This window comes from Dromaius novaehollandiae, chromosome 4 (assembly GCF_036370855.1).
Source record: "Dromaius novaehollandiae isolate bDroNov1 chromosome 4, bDroNov1.hap1, whole genome shotgun sequence".
Classification (NCBI taxonomy): domain Eukaryota; kingdom Metazoa; phylum Chordata; class Aves; order Casuariiformes; family Dromaiidae; genus Dromaius; species Dromaius novaehollandiae.
The window spans coordinates 74,053,285-74,072,215 of record NC_088101.1 but is presented as its reverse complement, the minus strand read 5'-3'; the positions used below and the strand labels follow the sequence as shown (position 1 = coordinate 74,072,215).

General features: G+C 57.3%; 1 protein-coding gene and 1 long non-coding RNA gene across 3 annotated transcripts in view; both read right to left on the bottom strand.

Moving 5' to 3' along the window:
- The window catches only part of LOC135328309 (uncharacterized), a 41,222-nt gene extending 39,509 nt beyond the window's left edge, over positions 1-1,713 (bottom strand). For both annotated transcript variants that reach the window (XR_010389131.1, XR_010389132.1), the window contains exon 1: positions 1,546-1,713. This is a non-coding gene — a long non-coding RNA (uncharacterized LOC135328309). The remainder of the gene's footprint in view (positions 1-1,545) is intronic.
- An 846-nt stretch (positions 1,714-2,559) lies between these two features.
- Positions 2,560-5,139, bottom strand: MSX1 (msh homeobox 1). Its single transcript, XM_064511445.1, has 2 exons — positions 4,571-5,139; positions 2,560-3,138 (listed from the first exon to the last, which is right to left on the bottom strand). Exons 1-2 carry the CDS (start codon positions 5,064-5,066, stop codon positions 2,708-2,710), a joined length of 927 nt encoding a protein of 308 aa, XP_064367515.1. The 5' UTR covers positions 5,067-5,139; the 3' UTR covers positions 2,560-2,707.
- Positions 5,140-18,931: the final 13,792 nt, after the last annotated feature.

Genomic DNA, 18,931 nt, shown 5'->3' with positions numbered 1-18,931 from the left:
TGTTTCTGTACGTGTTTGCTCGCTCTCCCTGCTCTGGCTACTGTGCAGTTTAATTCCCCCCCCACCGCCGTGGAAACTATCGCATCGACGTGCTTTCCCATGGCCGAGGAGCCCCTCGCAGCCCCCGGCGTGTGTGTGTGCCCGCGGTGGGGCACGGATGGGCTGGGGCCCCTCGGCTTTCCCCCTCTGCCTGCCGAGGCTTTCTCGGAGCGTGCGGAGATGTGCGGGGGGGGTACCGGAGCGGCTGGGGAGGGGCGGCGGGGGAGACGGGAGTTATTAGGAAACTTTGCTTTGGCTACTCTCTATCCTGGGGGCTGCGTGGCGCCAGCACCCTCAAGTTGAAAGGAAAACAGCCATTCTCACTTCCAACTGCCCACTGAGATCCTTAAGGCGACAAAGACACAAAAGTGAGTTTTATTTGCTGGTAAGCCAGAGGCGAGAAAAAAGAAAAGCCAATTCCCCCTTAAAAAGAGCCGACAAATCCTTTTTGCTCTTTTGTGTGAGCTTTTCCTATTCACATGGAGCGTTCATCCGTGTGATTCCCAACTTATTGTCATTACTTAGTTATTAATTGTTCTCATCTGGGTTTAATTGAGCAACCAAGGACTTTAGCCCAAGGGTCAGGGGGAAAACTTAAAGCAAAGACATGTTCAATAGGAATCCTGCGCTTCGAATATCCATCCCGAGTTGACATAATGTAAAAAAAAAAAAAAAAAACCCACAGACAAAGCGGGGAGATGAAAGTGCTCGGGCTCGCTCGGAGCCGCCGCGCCGCAGCGCCCAAAGGTGCGGGCGGAGGGGACACGAGCTCGCCCAGAGGCAGCCTGCGGCGCCTTACGCCGTTTAAAATGTCTCTCAAAATTTTAAGGGCTTATTTACAGGATAAACCTGGCTTCCTGCGCGATTACCCCCCCGCCCCGTGCCCCCGGTCTGGCCGCGCAGGAGGCTCGGTTTATCTCCAGCCTCTTCTGCCAGACACAACGTGGGAACACGGCGGCACGGCGCTCTCGCAGTGCGGCGCGGCGTTGGGCGCTGGGGTCAGGATCACAGACACCGTCATTTGCACAGAGAAAAGAAACGATCGGAAAAGAACGCCAGCCAAAAAAAAAAAAAAAAAAAAAAACAGGACCCACAAAAACCCCAACCCCAGCCCAGAAGGACTGGGCGGCCAGAGGGGAGCGAGAGATGAGAGGAGAGGGCTTAGAGCAGTGAGCTCTGGAGAAAGTGCCTGGGTTCAGGTATGTTGTTTCCGTGAGTTATTGAAAGCATCATTGATATTTAGGAGATGATAAAAGTCCCGCCTCGCCCCCAGCTACAGTCTCGCTGGAGCCACGGTGCCTGCAGAAGATTGCCTAGCCTCATTACAGCAATTATTTTCCTTCTAACTTTGCTTCAACCTTAACGTTTTAAATTGCTGGAAATGAAAGCCGCGAAGAAAAAAAAAAAGAAGAAACAAAAGTAAAAAGCCCCAATTTCTCGGCTCCCATTGCTTGAGCGTAAAGACAAAGCACGAGAAAAAATAAAGCGAAAACGACTCTCTCTTACCCCAACGATCCGTCGCGAAACGAAACCGGGGGGGCCGAAGCGGGGGGACGTCGGGGCGCGGCCGCGGAGCGCAGCGGCGGCTCTGCGCGGGGCCCCGCCCGCGGGGTGCGCGGCCTCCCCGGGGGGATCCCCGCGCCGCGCCCGGTACCTCCACGGTGCCGGCGGGGCCGCGGCGGGCCGGGCCGGCTTCCCGCAGGGCGGCGCGGATGGGCGCGGCGGGGCGCGGCGGGGCGCGGAGCAGGCGCCGAGCGCAGCGCCTGTCCCGCGGGCCGCGGCGATGCCTCCCGCCGGCTCCCCCGGCCCCCAGCCGCGGCCCGCGGCGATCTGCGCCCCGTCCCGCCGCCCCGACAGCCCGGCTCCTCACCCCCCGTCCCGCCGCTGGGGCAGCGCCGTGCCCGCCCGGGGCCCCCTCGGCAGAGCCCTTCCGCGCTCCGCGGCCCCCCGCCCGCGGGAGCCCCCGCTACTCCCGACAGCCACGGCCTGCATTGCCCCCCCGGCCCGAGCTTGGCGGGCTGCCCTGGGTCTCCCCCGAGGGCCGGCCCCGACGTGGCGGCCCCGTGCCCAGAGCGCCGCAGCCTCCGGGGCCGGGGCCGCCGGCGGCGGGGAGAGGAGCCGCTTCCCGCGGCCGGGCCGGGGCAGCCCGCGGGGCACCGCGGAGGGGCGGCGGGAGCGCGGGGCAGCTCCCGGGGCACAGGGCGAGCAGAGAAGTCAGGCAGGCTGCGGTGCGCCGGTCTGCCGAGGAGGAGGAGAAACCGCCGGCGAGGCCAGTCCCGCTGTCCCTTGGCGCACACGCACAGACTTGGCCTCCCGTGTCATCCCCGGCATGGACAAATTGCATCAGAGGAGAATAGCTTAAAATTAATTTATTTAACAAATATAGCTATAATATAAATGATAATAAAATTTCAAATATACAGTATATTACACAGTACACGGAGCCCCTTCCAAAGGGGCCGGTGCAGGAATGCACACGGGCGACAGCCAGCGCTGTCACGCCGGGACGGGAGCGGCTGCTCCGCGCTTCCGCCGCGGGGGAGGCGAGAGAAACGTCCTGTCCTGCAGCCCCCTCGGGCGGCAGAGCCCGGGGGCTTCCCGCAGCTCCGGGGGCCGGAGGGGCCGCGCCGCGGGGCGGGGGCGCGCACGGGGCCGGGCCGGGCGGGCCCTATGTGAGGTGGTACATGCTGTATCCCACGTGCGCCGTGTACAGCCCCACGGGGGCCACGGGCAGCCCGGCGCGCTGGAAGGGGCTGGAGGCGCCGTAGAGCGAGGCGCCGGCCACGGCCGGGCCGCCCAGCGGGAAGGAGATGCCGAAGGCGGCGGGCGGCAGCAGCGGCTTGGCTGCCATCTTCAGCTTCTCCAGCTCGGCCTCCTGCAGCCGCTTGGCCTTGGCGCGGCGGTTCTGGAACCAGATCTTCACCTGCGTCTCGGTGAGGCTGAGCGAGCTGGAGAACTCGGCGCGCTCGGCGATGGACAGGTACTGCTTCTGCCGAAACTTGCGCTCCAGCGCCAGCAGCTGCGCCGTCGTGAAGGGCGTCCGCGGCTTCCTGTTGGTCTTGTGCTTGCGCAGGGTGCAGGCCGGGGGGCTCAGGCGCCCTGCGGGGGGGCAGCGGCGGGAGGGGAGGGAGAGAGATGGCGGTTAGCAGCGCCCGCACCGGGACACCCTGCCCGGCCCCGGCCCCGGCCCCGGCCCCGGCAGCCGCTGCCGGCCCCTGGGAAACGAGGCCCCGCTCCAGCGGCACCCGGAATTGCTCTCTCCCCTCCTGGCGAAGCGCGGGGCCGTTTTCCTGAAGAGCGTCAGGAATTTTTCGAGCCTCCCAGGACTGAAGGCACCAGCAGTGCCTGGGACCCCGCGGAAAGCCCGTCCGCGGAGCAGAGCCGGGGGTGCCCGCAGCCCGCAGCCGCTGCCTGCGGCGCCCCGCTGCCCACCTTGGGCGGGTGGGAGCCCAGCGAAGGGCCCCGCTCCTGCGAAAATGCGTGCTGCCCTTTTTATTGGATTAAGGAGAAAAAAATAAACAAAACGGGCTGGTTTCTCAGACTCGCACCCTCTTCATTAGGGCCCTGGGAACCAGATTAAGCATGTAATTAATTACGAGCTCGGAATTCACACTCGGCCTCTATCTACTGCTCTTCCCGGTCTGCTTCCTCTCCTCTCGTTTAACATTTCTAAGGGTCCTCCGCCTCGGCCTATTCTCGGTTTACTCAGTAAAAACAACTTTTACTTTGCAATTTAAATAAGTCGGGCCGCTGCGGCGTGCTCCGCAAGTCACCCGGGGGGCTCTCCCTCGGCCCGGGGAGGCAGCGAGCAGCCCGGCGCGGCGCGGGCACTGCGGAGCATAAACCGCCCTTTCTGATCGCGGCCCCCGACTTCTGTTTTTACTGTTTGAGGTCTCCGTAGCCAAGTAGCAAAACAGCAATAATTGCAGCTCCCCGGGCTTTCCAAACACTTGGGAGAGCAGTTTGTAGCGCTGGAGCCTGCGGGAGTCCGGAGACTGCAGCCTGCACGTCGGGGGCCCGATCTATGCGGATCCCTGTGAAATAACTCCAGCCACTTTCAGCTAAAAAACACTTCCGAGGTTAAGTCACGCTCGCAGACTTCGTATGGCCAATCGGCCCGAAAGTTAAGCTAACGGGCAGGCAGGCAGGGCTGCGGTTTTAGTGTTTTGTTTTGTTTTGATTTGATTTTGATTTTTCCCCCTCCGCAGTTAACGTCGGACGCGAGAAGCCGCCGCGGCGCCAGCCGTGCCCCCGCCGGGAAGCGCATCCGCGGGCTGCGCCCAGCCCTCGGGGCAGCTGCGGCGCTGCAGGATTTCGCGGAGGCTCTGGCGGCGCGGCCGCGGCCCGGACCGCGGGGAGGAGGCTGCGCAGAGGCCAGGCGGGGCGAAACCCGGAGGGACCCCCGCCCGGGGCTGCCCTGCCCGGCACGGCGGCGGACGGGCGCGGGGCTCCGCGGCGGCTCCGCGGGGCTCGGCGCCGCCCGCCCGCCCCGCCGGGGCTCCCGCCCGCCCGCGCCGCGGCTCCTACTTACTCGGCGGGGGCGGCGAGAAGCGGGGGCTCTGCATCCAGGGGCTCCGCTCCTGCTTCTCGGGGCTCTCCGCCTTGACAAGTGCGTCTTCGGGCAGCTTCACCAGCCCCCCGACGGAGAAGTGGCCGCCGAGGGGCAGCGGGGAGGCCGGCGCCTCCGCCGTCAGGGCGCCCAGGCGGGGGCTGAGGCTGGCGCGGGCGGCCGCCCCCGCGCCCAGCGGCGGCGCGGCGCCCTCGGGGCTGCCGGCCGGGGCCTCCCTGCCGCCCGGCTTCCTGCGGTCGGCCATGAGCGCCTCCACGCTGAACGGCAGCAGGGACGGGGACACCTTGGGCTTGTCGCCCTCCTCCTCCCCGCCCATCCCCGCCGCCGCCGCCGCCGCCGCCGCGCCGGCCGGGACGGGGACGCCGCCGCCGCCGCCGGGCTTGCTGAAGGCGGAGGCGGGCGGCTCGTCGCTGCGGACGCCGGTGGGCGCGGTGGTCATGTCCACAGCCGGGGCCATGCAGAGGCGGCCCGCCGTCGCCAGCGGGAGCAGCGGCCGCCGCGCATGGGGCCGGCGGGGCGCGGGGCCGTCGGCGCGGTCCGTCCCCGCGGCGGGCGGCGCCGCCTGATAAAGCGGCGCGGGCGGCGGCGCCGCCCAACCAGCGCGCGGGGGGCGGGGCGGCGGCGCCCCATTGGCTGCGGCGCGGCGGCGGCGGCCCGACGGCGGCCCCGGGCGGGGGCTCGGCAGCCCCGGCCTCGCCGTCGGGGCCGGGCGGGCGCCCCGCGACGCTCCGCTGCGGGAGGGGGCGAAGCGCGGCCGCGCCGGGGGGCGCAGGCGGCGCGGCGGGGCCGGGGCGCTCAGCGCGGGCGGCGCTTGCTAACGTCGGGGAAATCCGCGGTCCGCGGTGCGGGAGAGCCGCCGCTCGGGCCGCGCTGGGAGCCGCGGTCTCCCGGCAACCCGCTGCCACGAAACCCCGGGCTGCGCCAGGCGCGGCCGCTCCCGCGGAGCCCCCGCTCCCGCTGTCCGCAGCTCGGCGGCGCGCCGAAAAGCGGGAGCTTGTTCTAGTTTTGATTTTGTTGTTGTTCTTTTTTTATAAACGCCGGCCGTGGGGCGCGTTTCACCTCCGCGCGGGTCGGCGCCTAGACGCGCACGCCCGTACCGAAAGTGCGTTGTGTTTCCTGGCATAAACGTGTGCGTGTCTCTGGGTAATGAAACACTCGCGTGAAAAGGAGCCTCTGAGCCCTCCGCCCGGTAAAGTCTGGGCTATTTTGTTTTGTAAATTTGTTTTACGATCCCTTATCCTGGTGTCCAGGACGGATGTGCAGTAAAACGGAGCAGCTCTCTAATAATGAGATTGGCCGCTCGCTGAGAAAAGTTTATTGATAGCTGCAGGGCTCTAATCTCCTAGAAACACAAGAGGCTCTTGCAGTCATTTAGGGGTAATTATCTAAACGGGGAAGGACAGCGAATTCCCTGCCCTTTTAACTGGACCCAATAAAGATGGGAGATTAGGAGCATATAGATTATGAAACGAATTGATATAACAGACATTTTATTAACTGATAAGCAACAGGATCTGATTGGAATGAATTATCCCGCAGTCAGCTCCACACAACGCATATATTCCGCCCGCCTGGGCTGGGTACCCCCGCGGTGTGGCAGTGCGGGTGTCCCCCGCGGTGCCCGCGCCCCGCTCGCACACGCACGGACACACGTCGGGCTGGGCTTTACGTGACCCCCCCACGCCAAGGCGATTTCGGGATGACTTGCAGCATACTCCACGCACTCCCGTGAATAGGGACGAATGCACGTAGCATGCACGTATTAACCGACATATAGCACGTATGTATAGCACAGGGCTCAGACGCATTTAATTCCCCTCCCAGTCGCTGGTGCCTCCCGAGGGCTCCTGCAAGGCGGGGTGCAACGCCGCTGCCGCCGGCCCGGCCCGGCCCGGAGCCGTGGCGGAGCCCGAGCCGGGGCTGCGGGGCTGCCCTGCTGCCCGCAGCCTCCCGCGCCCCGTCGGGCCGGGGGTCCGGGCCGCGCCAGGGCGGGGGGGGGGCGCTCGGAGCAGCGGCTGCATTGCTAATTGCGAGAATAAACAATCTGTCACGATTAGTCAGTGCCTCTAATAGGCAGACAAGTGATGTTGTTTTTAGGCGCCAGCAGCGGTCTGATCAAAGACGTCGGCTGGAGGGGGACTATTGAGGACGTTAACCCGCATCAAGGGAGCAAGGCGCCTTAGCCCTGGGACATCGGCACATTCAGCCTGACAAAATTAGTTTGCTCTACCAATCACACGACGTTTTCCCAAAGCCCGGTGCTCGGCGCAAAGATGCACTTTTTTTTGTCCCGTCCGCTCCCGTCTCGTCCCCCCCTCCCCCGACTAGGAAAACACGCACACGAATATCGGTGCGTTGTGCTTCACGTTGTGCCCTTGATCCTACAGGTAGGATCTTTTTTTTTTTTTTCCTGATCCCAAATGCAACCGTGCAAAAGAAAAAGTGATGTGTTTATTAGACCTCCAGGCAACTCCGACGCTGCTTTCGATCTCATTGTTTTGGTGGAAATATGAATATAAAAATAGAGCTGCTGGTTTTTTTCCTTTTCTTTTCCAGAATGGTTTGAACCCTGGGATGTTGCTGAGGTTTGAGGGGATGAGTGTATATCCCATACTGGGAGCGAGATCCCGCTTTCATTGAGAGTTGACAGAATGAGATAATTAGCTCTTTATTTATCTCTCAGCAATGAACGCTTTGTGTTTACGTTTCTGTCATACTTGGTGGTATTTTAATCACTGTACCATAGCAAGGGCTCGATTCTAATTCACATGCTGGCAAGCGCTTGGGCTGAGAACGGGGAGCCAGTAAAGTTTCTTTCGTTTCTTCTTTCTTTCTTTCTTTCCTTCCTTTCTTAATGAAATATAGGAGCTCTCAGTTAGTAAGGAAGAAATCAAATTTACAAAACGAAATCTTCCCCAGGATAGTTCTCTCTGTTTAACGGGAGAATTTTTAGTATCAAAACTCTTCCTGCCTTGCTCGCTGTACTCTGAGGGACCAAAACACTCATGGATTTTAGGAACTTTTTTTGTTTTACTTCTGTTATGTTGATACTACGACTTGCTTTCTTATTTCCCTGCCTTGGCTGTAGGGGAAGCCGAAGTGAGGGGCTGGGGGGGAGAATAGGTGACTTTATTGGTGCTTGTTCCAAGCCGGTGTTTTCACTGGGAGCCGCGGCGCTTCCCTGAAGGCGCTCGTGCTAGATAACAATATTGGGCAATTAGCATCCTAAACAGTCCCGTTTCATATAATGAATGTGCTAGGCAAAGCGATTACCCATCGCATTTTATTTCAGAGGGAATACAGCAAACGATGCGTGGGGGATGGGAGGGAGGAAAGGAGGCAGCCCTAAGCCAATTCAGGGCATTGTCTGCCTTTTGTAAACGTTATCTTTGAATTAATACGGAGAAGTAAGAAGAAGGGGTGTTGCTGTTTTCCTTGTTTCTGTTTTATTTCCCCCGAGACAGTAGTAGCTCTTAGGTTACAAGAGATCAGAGCGCTCTGCAAAGCACAGGGAGCCTTTGCGGATTTGGAAAGGGCCACGCCGTGTCCTGGCATGTAAAAGCATCCCGCACCCGGCGGTAAAGGAGCTTTGCTGCTTCGCGGGAGAGCTTCATCCCCCGGGGATGGCGGCGGCCGCGGGGCGCTGCGTCTGCTCCGCGGCTCAGTCCCGGGGCAGCTCCGCGCGAGCGCAGCCGCCGCGGGGGCGACGACCGTCCCGCAGCCTCAGCAGCCCTCACATCCCCTCGTGTCCGCCGTCCCCCGGTCCTGTCTCCGCGCCGTCTCCACTGGACATTTAACAAGACGAAAAGACTTCATTTCTGCCTCGCTCCCTCCTTTTTTTCCCCTCACTCCCTCTCTTTCGCTTTTCCTTTTTGCACAGATCAAACACAACCTAAAGCACGCTCAAGGCTGCGGCCACCTGGTCGGCTCCCCGGGAACAGGCCGGCAGCAGCGGTGACTTGGGTGCCCAGGCTCGAGCCGCCGAGGCGCCCGTGTCTCTTTAAGGCTCGGAGGAGCAGGGGCTGAAAGGAAGGCACTATTTCAAGTGGCCCAAATTAATTTGATCGCGACATTATGATGCACTTGGAAAAGATGAAAGAAAAGGCTGGCCGTCTCCTCCAAGATCTCTATAATTATAGATAATATATCCTATTTCAAAGCAATTAGCTCAATCAGGCGTAACGAGGCACTTTGCTGCCAGGGAGTAACAATGCCTTACGGTTATTTAAGCTTCAAGATGTCAAGCAGACTTCGAGACTCTTTGCTCTGCCCAAAAGACAACTCGGCTGTCTTGGCGAAAGCCCCATGGCTAAGGCAGTGGTTTCCCTTCGGAGACAACGCGCCGGTTTTTGCAGATCTCCTGCAGAGGTGCCACCTCGCCGCCGCTTCCCCAGGCGGCCGCAGCGGGGGAGGCGCGGGGCTGCGGCACCCCCTCTGCTCCCGCTGCCCCAGCGCCAGCTCAGGGCAGGCTCCCGGGGCGCTCCGGGCCTCTCCTCGGCATCCCGCGGCTCGGCCCGGCTACCCCTGCCCGGGCTCTGGAGCCGCGGCCGGGCCGCGCCGGCCCCGCGGCGGCCGCCCCTCACCCCGGCTTCGGGCCGCGCTTCCCCGCCTCCGCGGCCGCGGGAGCCGCCCGCCGGGCTTCCTGGCAGCCGCGGCGCTGGGCGCTGCGCCGGTCGGTCCCTGGGTTTTTACCCGGAGGCGCCCGCGGCCGGCAACGGGCCGAGCGCAGGCGGAGCCTCGGCCCCGGGGCCCCTCGCCGGGCGGCGGCGGCGAGCGGCCGCGTTCGCCGTGCGCCCACGCGTGTGCGGGGCGCGCCTGCAACGGCGCCGGGGCGGGCAGCGGAGCCCGGCGGGCTGGAAACCCCGGGGCTCGCCCCGAACCGGAGGGAGGGTGCGCGGAGCGGGCTCTCCCTGCCGGCCCAAGGGGCGGCGGGTGCGGGTGCGGGTTTAGACCGCAATGCCAGGAAGGGGCGCTCACCCCCCTCCCCGACGCCGCTGCAAGCGGGGCCCCGCGGAGCCCGTTTCGAGGGAGCTTCTCCTGCTCCACCTCGGCACCGCGACCTGCCCCGAGCGGGGGGCCGCGCCGGGGCTGCCGCGGCTCCTCCGCACGCCGCGCCCAGGGCTGCGCCCGGCAGCGCCACCGCCGCGCTGCCCCCGCACGGCCCCCCCGGCCCCGGCCCCGGCCCCGGTCCCGGCCCGCCGCCCCGAGAGGCCGCGGAAGCGGAGCCGGCCCCGGCGAGGGGTGCTCGGTGAAACGTTGCTGTAGGAAAACCGTACAATTAACCTGCCGGCTTTTCTTCCAGGGATTTTTATTGCTAGGAGGGTAATCGAGGAAAAGAAAGGGGGAAAAAAGGAAAAAAATATCGCCCCATGGGTGAGTCGTTCGCACTGGGCAGTTCAAGGGAAACGGGAGGCCGGGGGCATGAAGGCGAACTAAACAAAGTTTAACTACCCCTCCTTCTTTTCCCCATGCACAAAATGGAAAGCTTATTATATGATTCACTGTGAATCACTAGATTGAATGCGAACATTATGAGTAAATGCTAGTCGGGGCTCCGCTGGTCTTTTCTTTCCTAGAGGCAAAACTACAAAATATGAAGGATATAAATGATCTTCTCTCCGTTCCCTCATAAAGGACATTCATTCAAAGCAGCGCTCTGTCTCGCTCCCAATTCCTTTGGTCCCCCTTGAATTCCACAACGATCAAGGTAGATTATAGCAAGTCTCGGTTTATTTGTCTTCACGTTCTTGTTTATTGGCGAAATGTCACGAAATGTAATTTGTCCCAAATTCTGCAACATGAGAAAATAGTTTGTGGTTGAAGGAATCCACGCTGGTACCACCAAGGCGATCTCCGATCCTCAGAGCAAGTTCATTACCATGCCATTTTACAGCGTTCCCATGTTTACTCCTCATTTCTCAGGAGCCTTTTGCATATCGTTGCATAAGAAAAGGATTTTGCCAGTTCTAGTTATGAGATTTCCTAGATTTTTAACAGGCGGAGCCGGTTTACAAAAGCTGTATTGTTTGACTGCGGTCTGGGTTTCCATTTGGGGTAATTATTGTATTCCCAGTCTTCTTCTAATCATTTGCTCACAAGGACACAGTTTCCCCCCCCCCCCCTTTTGAAGCAGATGAAATACTCCAAACTTGCAAGACCATTGGAATAATCCCCCTGCTTCTCTGCTCATTGTGTAACAACCATTCCTTACATCGCTCTAAGTCACTGGAAAATATGTGATGCAGAGGACACTAGGGAAACGTATTTAGCAGAAGAAACGCATGTCATCCCATTTTGAAAGAACCCTGCAAACTGCAAGTCCCGAGCTAAGGCTGTTCGCAGCCGAGATTTTCTATGCTCATAGCAAAGATTTACTTTTCAGAAGGATATACGTTTCAGCTGGCTAATAATCAACTCCTGGGGAAAAAGTACATAGAAGGAAAAATCGAAGGAGACCAAGCGCCCATATGCGGCAGGGCTGTGTCTGTGCAGAAGAGCTTCTCTGCCAGCTGCTGCCACTGGATGCACAGCTGGAGCCAGGCCAGGAGCAGCGGCCGTGCTGGCAGGCACCGCTCAACCCGCGGGCACTGAAGCGGAGCGTGGTGGGTCTGCTCTTGCCAGCACCCCTTTTGGACCTTCCCGGGGGTGTCATGCAGCTTCCCAGGACAAAACACTGCCCCTCCCCCAACATTTGTAAAACCCGAGGCCCAAAATATCCCTCTGAACTGGAGGGAACAGGACCTTTCTTGCTTGCCTAAGATGGTTAGAAAGTGATGGATTTGTGCAAAAACTTGCCAGTCAGGAACACATATATGTTCCACGCACATATATATCCTTTCCAGTGTCCCCCTTGCAAAGGGAGCTGTACTCAAACAGGCATCAGGTATCTTCCAGACTCTGTCAATGGACAAAAACAAAACAACATCACACTCCTGCAGCTATTAAAGCCATCCGCAAATGTTTGAAACTGTCCCGATGATATGTAACCTCCTGTTTAGGGACTCCAGCGTCTTATTATTTTGGCGATGTGATCTCACCACATCCTTTTGCTGAGTGGCAGCCGATGGCTAGATATGATACCGTGAGTTACGTCATTCTAATAAATCAATGTAACCAAACAATTTCACTGCCAGAGGAGGAGGGAAAAAAATCCCAAATATTTTGTAGAGAAAGTGAATTTGTCTTTTAGAAAGCTTATGTTTCTCTCAGACTTTCCATCAACTGCGAACATAGACATAATCTAAAATGTTCCTGGCTTGCCCGCTGCTGGGCTGATTAGGATTTGGACCAGAAGAGATAACATTTCTAGACATCAGTCTGCCTCAAGCTGCTTTCATGTTGTTCGCCACATATGTGTTATTGACGTTATTTATGTAACAAGTGTGAGCTCCCTGTTGGGGCGAGACTGCTTTGCTTTTCGGCAGCCAGGCTTTTCCCGTCGGTCACAGCAGAGCCCCTTCCAGCCTTTCAAGCAGCGTTAGCCTTCTCCTTGCAAGCCGCAGCTCGGAGGTACGGCAGCGGCCCCCACGCACCCGGCGCGCGCCGCCAAGGCCACGCAGGGCGGCAGGGGCCCGTCGCGGGCCCGCACACCTCTTCGCACGGGCGCAGGGCTTGGCCCCGCTGCAGAGCACGCTGCCCTCCCTCCAGCGGCAGGAGCCCTGCTGGCTGCGGGGACACCGGCTCGGCCTGTCTGCTGCTGTGAAGAGTCCAGTTACGCTTGGGTGGATTTGGGTCAGTCCGATTTTCACTTCCAAGACAACTAAAAGGATACAGGCAAAGTGCTCCTACTTTTATTCTTTTTCTATAAAATCATGGGAGAGAGAGTGAGCTAATGGCGTTGCACTTACAGCATATCTCCACGTGCAGAGGAGGCTCTGTGACAGCGGGTAGAGCGGGAGTTCATTCAGGACACTGAGCTTTTATTCTGAGGTTTGCTGATGACCTTTCGATGGTCACATCTGCACACCCGCAGCGCAGTCGCTACCGCCGGGCCTGCGTGGGGAAACAGGTTCCCACCTGCCCGTCCCAGTCACAGCTGCCTATGGGGAAAACCACGGGGCGCAGCAGCCTCCCGGGCCGGTTCAGCTCTTCCCCACTTGCTGACACAAGCTGCTTAATCCCGGTGACACATAAGAGCAGGGGCAGAAGAAGCAGGGCCGCGGGAGCGTACACAAGGCCGACGAGGCGGGGAGCGGTGCTCCCCCGGTGCACCAGCAGTGACAGGGCATCTCTCCGTCCTGGCTGAGGTTTTGAAAAATATAAGAGGAGGGAGGGAAGGAGGAGAAGAAAGATGGAGAAAAGAGTACGAAGAGCATCTCGGAAAGTCACCGGAAACTTTGTTGTGACAAGTAACTCTGGCTTCTTGTGATCGCTTTTCAGCAGGGCTGGCTGGGAGCCAGCCAGGTCCCCTGGAGCCCCCCGGCCTTTTTGTCTGGAGCCTGGGAATCTGCCTGGAGCAGGGCTGGGGAACCTGCCGTGGGTCTGCAGGCGGGACCGGCGCTGAGCGGGAGAGGCGGTGGCAGCCGCCAGGCTTGGCGCTGGCTGGCAGGCGGGGGGCTGCCAGGGGCAGCTTGGGGCAGGCCCAGGGAGGGAGAGGAGGCAGAGCTGGCTGTCTCAGAGCAGGAGGAAGGCCAGGCCACAGGATGCCTGGGCAAACGGGATGGGGGCATGGAGGGATGGTGGGATGGCTGGACAGAGGGATGGGGGGAGGAGAGCTCTCTGGGCCCTCATGCCACCAGCCTGGGTGAGGTTCCCCAGGGTGTTTCCCCCTGTCCAAACAAGTCAGCATTATAAGTAGGCAAACACCAAAATAACATGAAAAACAACCCACAAACAGAACAAAAGCAAACAAAACGCCTTTAATGGAGCAGTCGTGCATTAAGCCCCCCCTGCCCTTCTCTAGCCCTGCCTCCCCGCAGACCCCTTCGACCTCTTCTGGGGTGATGACAGTGCGGGCTCCCAGAGCTCCCCGTCGGTGCCAGGGACGCTGGTGACATCTTCAGGGCTCACAGTTCCAGGAGTGACTGAGCCCTTTCTCAGATGATTTCATTCCCGCACTCTCGCCTGTGTTTTGAGCTCGGTTATCCTGGTCACATTATTCGTCTCCCCTTCTGTGTACCCCCCCTCCCCCCCCCCCCCGCCCAGTTATGACCTCTGGGATAAAATTCAATTTATTTGGCTACTTGGCAGACAAAATCTGAAGCCTGCCTTAATTTGTAGTTTACTAGCCCTCTGATGTGAGACTACACGGAAAGTTCCTATCTGATCAAACGGCCACTGCCTTGACACAGCCCAATTATGTGAAAATATATCCTCGCTTATCATTTCAAGCATCATATAAGCAGAGAAACTGAAGCCGCTCGCTGTCTGTTTGCTTTTCCTGCTCAGACACACTTGTTTAACCAGGCACGGCGCTCCCTTTTGTAGCCTTTCTCGGGGAAGCTGGGCAGCCGCTCCGGCCTCGAGGACCCCGGGCGGCTCCGCGGTCCCGGGCAGAGCAGCGCGGCAGCCCCCTGGGATGGGACGGGGGAGGGGGGTTGGGGGGCTCCTCCCGGCTCCTCCTGGCTTTCCCAGCCTCCACAGCCCGCGGCAGAGAGGAGCAAACCAGGCGCCCGCGTCCTGCCTTCTCCCCCGCCTTCCGGCGAGCCAGGAAGCCCCGCAGGGTCCCCTGGCTCCGGGCTGGGAGGGAGGGAGCGGGTGCCGACGCCCGCCCTCCTCCCCGGGCTGGAGCTGCCTTCGCCTCTGGGGTGGTCAGGGAGGGAGGCGGGGAGCCCCCGGGACGGAGGTGTGGGCCCCTCGCAGCCCAGCTCTCTGCCTGCCGGGGATGAAGCGCGCCTGAGCCAGGTGCCCCCAGCACGCCACCCCAAGCGCTGCCCACTGGGATTAACCCGCTGCCGAGTCCCACCAGGCAGCATCCCTCCACCCAGCCCGGCCCCGCAGCACTCCCCTTCCCGGCCCCGCTCTGCCACATCCCCGTTCCTGGCCAGGCCCCACTGGATCCTCCTTCCTGGCCCAGCTCTCCTCTGTTCTCCTTCCCAGCCTGTCCCCGTTGCGTCCTCTTTCCCGGCCCAGCTCACTCCCGTTAGTCCTGACCACCTTCGAGGTGGCATCCGCTGGACAGAACAGTCATCAGAGCAGCCCGCTCCCAGCACTCGCTATCCGACCCATTTCTGCAACACACAGGAGCTGCCAGGCAGAAGCTGTCCTGGAGAGCTGCAGCCCGGGTTTTCCCTGCCGAACCCTCCCCGTTAAGGCCAAGCATTTCCAGGGAGAGGAGGACTGGGTTAGAGTCTCGTCCCTCAGCTCCCTTCACTTTTCCTCACGACCAAGCCGTGCCGCTCTCCGGGAGCCGCTACACCTCGTTGCGCGGGAGCTGCCTGAAGCCGTGCTCGCCGCTTGCCCCAGACACGGCGAGGACACCACCTCTCCCTGCTGAACCCCCAAGCCTGCCTATGAACTCTCCTTCCCAGGTCGGGTGCCAGGAGGATTACCTGGCGAAGAAGGGCAGGATATGTCCCCACAGCGCGAGCCCAGCATTCATTTTTTTCCCAAAACAAGTGGCTGGGCTGCAAGGAGAAGAGCAGTGCCATTTACCAGCTTGAGGTGAGCAGCAGAAGCTGGACTAGACATAGAAAACAGTGGGAAAAGAGACCTCCCAAAACTGCAGGCTATCGCAACTGTTTGCCCAAAATGCAGTGATCCAAACTCTTTGAAGCTCAGGGCAGTACTTCCCTTGCCTTCATTAGGTTTCAGATTAGTCCCCAGGCGCCTATAAAGGACTTTTTCAGCCTTCTGATAATTTCATGGGAGTAGGACTCACTGAAATCCACAGCAACACTTGGAATGGAGTATGTAAAATAGGCCCTTGGGATTTTCAGTGTTGTTATACTTTCCCTTGTTAAGAACCTGCACTAATCTTATCTTTAGTTACATGACAAAATTCATTTTCTCCTAAAGTATATGCAGAACTTGTAAGATATTGAGAAAACCAGATTAAGTACAGTAAACAGCCACTGCTTTTGAAAGATCATGTTTCCACTTATTTCCTTCTTTTACTCCTTTTTACTCTTTTCTACCCTCAATTATAAAGAGGAAATAAAAACTATGGTTTTATCAATTAAAAATACGGTTAGTAATTTTGTTTGATACATAAGATTTCCTCTTAAATGAGACCACTGCCTTTGATCTATTTTTATTTACATTTGTGTCATGCTTTGGAAGACTCCTGTAAAATACTGACTAGGTCTTTCATGTTGCTTCTACATGATTTTTTAAATTAAATTATGTCTGAAAGGAAATGATATATGAACATCTGAAGTGCTCAATCTTTTAGTTAGCGGCACTATCAGTTTGCAGGGTTGAGAAAAATGAATCACTTTCACAGAGACAGAGACAAACTTGTAAAAATGTTGAAACAGCCTGGAAAAGCAGAGACACTAATAGCAGAATCGGTCAGAAACTTCTCCAGATACATGGATGCAGGAGCCAGCCGGCATGCATTCCCGGGGCTCAACACCATGAGGGCAGCGCGTTAGTTAAAGATTAGTCCGCAGTGACATTCTTCGGGTATCTTTATGGGAGCTGAGGAAATTACTGAAGTAAAAAACAAGAGAAACCAAAAAGCTTGCTGTGGAGTCCAATCCGTAAGTGCTGAGTGCTCCGAGTTCCTGCCCAGATTGGGGGAACCGAATAAATGAGAGCGCTCGCCACTCTCCCCGTATGGAGACAAGGGCTTATTCCAGCACGGAGCCAGGCTCCGCTTAAAGGAGGGCCACGCTGGCGACACGCCAGGAGCCCAAGGGCTGCTCTTAATCTGCATCGAAGAGACCAGCTTGCAGACGATGCTATCTTGCAGAAGCCAGTGAAACCATGCAACCGTTGGGCCTGATCTCAGCGTTCTGGTTGCGTTGCTTGAAACGGAGGATTTCACTCTGCGAGCTGCAGTCTCCACGTCTATCGTCACCCTGAGAAGTTTCTGGGTTCATTTATAATGTCTAAAGACCAATGGGAACATCAGATTGCTTAATATGGCTTCCTATATGCATTACAGACCATTCTGTTTCATTCGGTTACAACGGTATTGAGTTCAAAAAAGTGCGTATTTGGATAAAAGATAACTTCCAGAAAAATAGCTGTTCTCAAGCTGGAAACAGTAAAAGATGAAGAAGTCATTTAAAGCCAGAGATTGTTGTAATAGTTACCCACACAGTAAAAAGCCTGTTTTTGTTCCAGCATAACTCCCTGTCCTCAGCTTCTGGCCGATGATTCCTGTGACTACCCCTGCTAAATTAAGTGCTGCCTTAGTACTTGATCTTTTCTCTTGAGAGGGGATGAAATCCTCTCTCATTTGTCCTTGTGGTAAGTGAAGCCAGTTGGGGCCGTTTCTCCAGCTGTCTGTCATCGTCCTCAGTCCTCTAGACCCATTAGTGTAGATCTTGTTCACACTCACTCCAGCTTCACAGTGTCTTTCTTAAAGTATGGACACGAGCCCCGAGTTCACTATTGCAGCGTTAACCACTTGGACTGCATGTAGTCGTGCTGTTTGAACCCGCTGCTGCTCCATGCTTATACTCCCTGTGTCTGCCTGCATTCGCCCCTTCTGCTAATGCATCTCTGCTCAGCGATAAACCTGGTGTTCGCCCATGTCTGTGACATCTAATGTGACTGGCAGAAATAATCCAGGTGCATCGCTTCTCCTGCCGGCTCTGTGTTCGGTCGGGGCAGGGCAGCCCTGCGCGTGTCCAGTACCAGGTCAGGCAGGTTTTCACGCAGGCGACTCGGGCTGGCTTTATGCTCCAGAAAGGAAGGTTGTACTTGGATAACAGTGACTCCAGAAATCAAATGTTCAACATGAAGGTGCTTGAATCCTACACAGGGCTTGTTTTGCTCCTGTTCATTGTGATAGCAAAGCTTCCCTGAAGTTAGTAAATGCCAGCCTGAGGCAAAAATCAGCTCAGCCAAAAGGAAATCATTTTATAAGAGTGGTACTTGGTCTGGGCTTCAGCAATAGTTCAGGAAAAATATGGTAACACTTAAGAGTCCAGTAACAAACATGACCAGCTCATTGACTTGTTGCAGTTGGTGTAACCCCCTTGAAGTCTACTGCACAAGTTTTTATGATCTAAGAATCTAGCCCTCTATACTATAGGCAGTCTTGGATCAGATAACACAGATGTGTTAGATTAAGGACAGTACCTTATAAAATCAAGTATTGATTGCATTGGGAATAGCTTTTTTCTTTAAAACCATCCATTAGAACATTAAAAAACAACAGCAACAAAGGAATAAAACAGAGCAGAGTGGTAAATCAAAAGAAAAGGTGGACGTACTCCTCTAGACTTACGCTCTATTCCCTTTTCTCAGGCACCCAAGGGTCTATTTAAGGGTCTGTTCTCTTTGTGGTACATACATGCACACAAGGACTTTCAATGCGGAGTCTCCAGGTGAGCTGATGTGCACTCCAAGTCAGGCATGGTGTCAAGTATATGACCCTGGCACAGAAGAAGCAATTGAGACACAGTCGTTGGGATATTTTTTTTAGATTTCTTTGCTCCACATCTAGAATTTAGCAAAGCAGAGTGCCTAGACAAGCAGTGGAACTACCACTATTATTCTTTCACTAGATTTATCTGTTTAAATATTTGTGTGGCTGATGGGAATAAGATTTTCAAATATGAGTGCAAGCTCACAAAATACTGAATGTTTCATAGTGTAATACTAGGAAAGAGGTACGGTCACTAAAGAATTTTTTGCCTCTGAATTTTCATAGTCAAAACAAATTATTTTCACAACATCCTAGACTTCTTGGACCCCCAAACACACCTCCACCCTTCCTCCTGCAGTGTAACCTCCACTTCTGTGTGCCTCTTTGATCGTTCAGATAATATTGGAAGGCAACATGTTGGGTTTGCAGTTCTGTCATTTCTATAACAAAATCCAAAACACGCACTACTAGAACAGTCCCTCTACCAGAGATCTTGCATCCACATGTGTTTTCAGAAGGTGACAGGAAACATTTTTCAAAGCTACCATTCGCAATCTGACCTGGACCTCACTCACACTTACAAAGACAAAACTGCAAGCAGAACTACCTACAGTATAATTTACAAAAGCCACAACATGCCTTATCAGTTCCCAAAACACCCAGACTTGTTACTGATAGACACTGCTGCAGGCCAAAAGGCTGCCCTGGCCGTGGGGAAGGAGGCCGCCGAGACGTGGGCGACGGAAGGGGACTGGGCAGCGCCGAGGCTGAGGGGGGACTGGGAAGTGGACAGCAGAGAGCTACAGTCGAGCTATCGGACTGCTTGTCACTGGCTTTTT

What these genes read in the sequence shown, in the direction of transcription:
- MSX1 (XM_064511445.1), bottom strand. Translation starts at nt 5,066, where the DNA reads ATGGCCCCGGCTGTGGACATGACCACCGCGCCCACCGGCGTCCGCAGC. An exon ending in CTTCTCGCCGCCCCCGCCGA is followed by an intron (nt 3,139 to 4,570) that starts GTAAGTAGGAGC and finishes GCCCCCCCGCAG; the next exon opens with GGCGCCTGAGCCCCCCGGCC.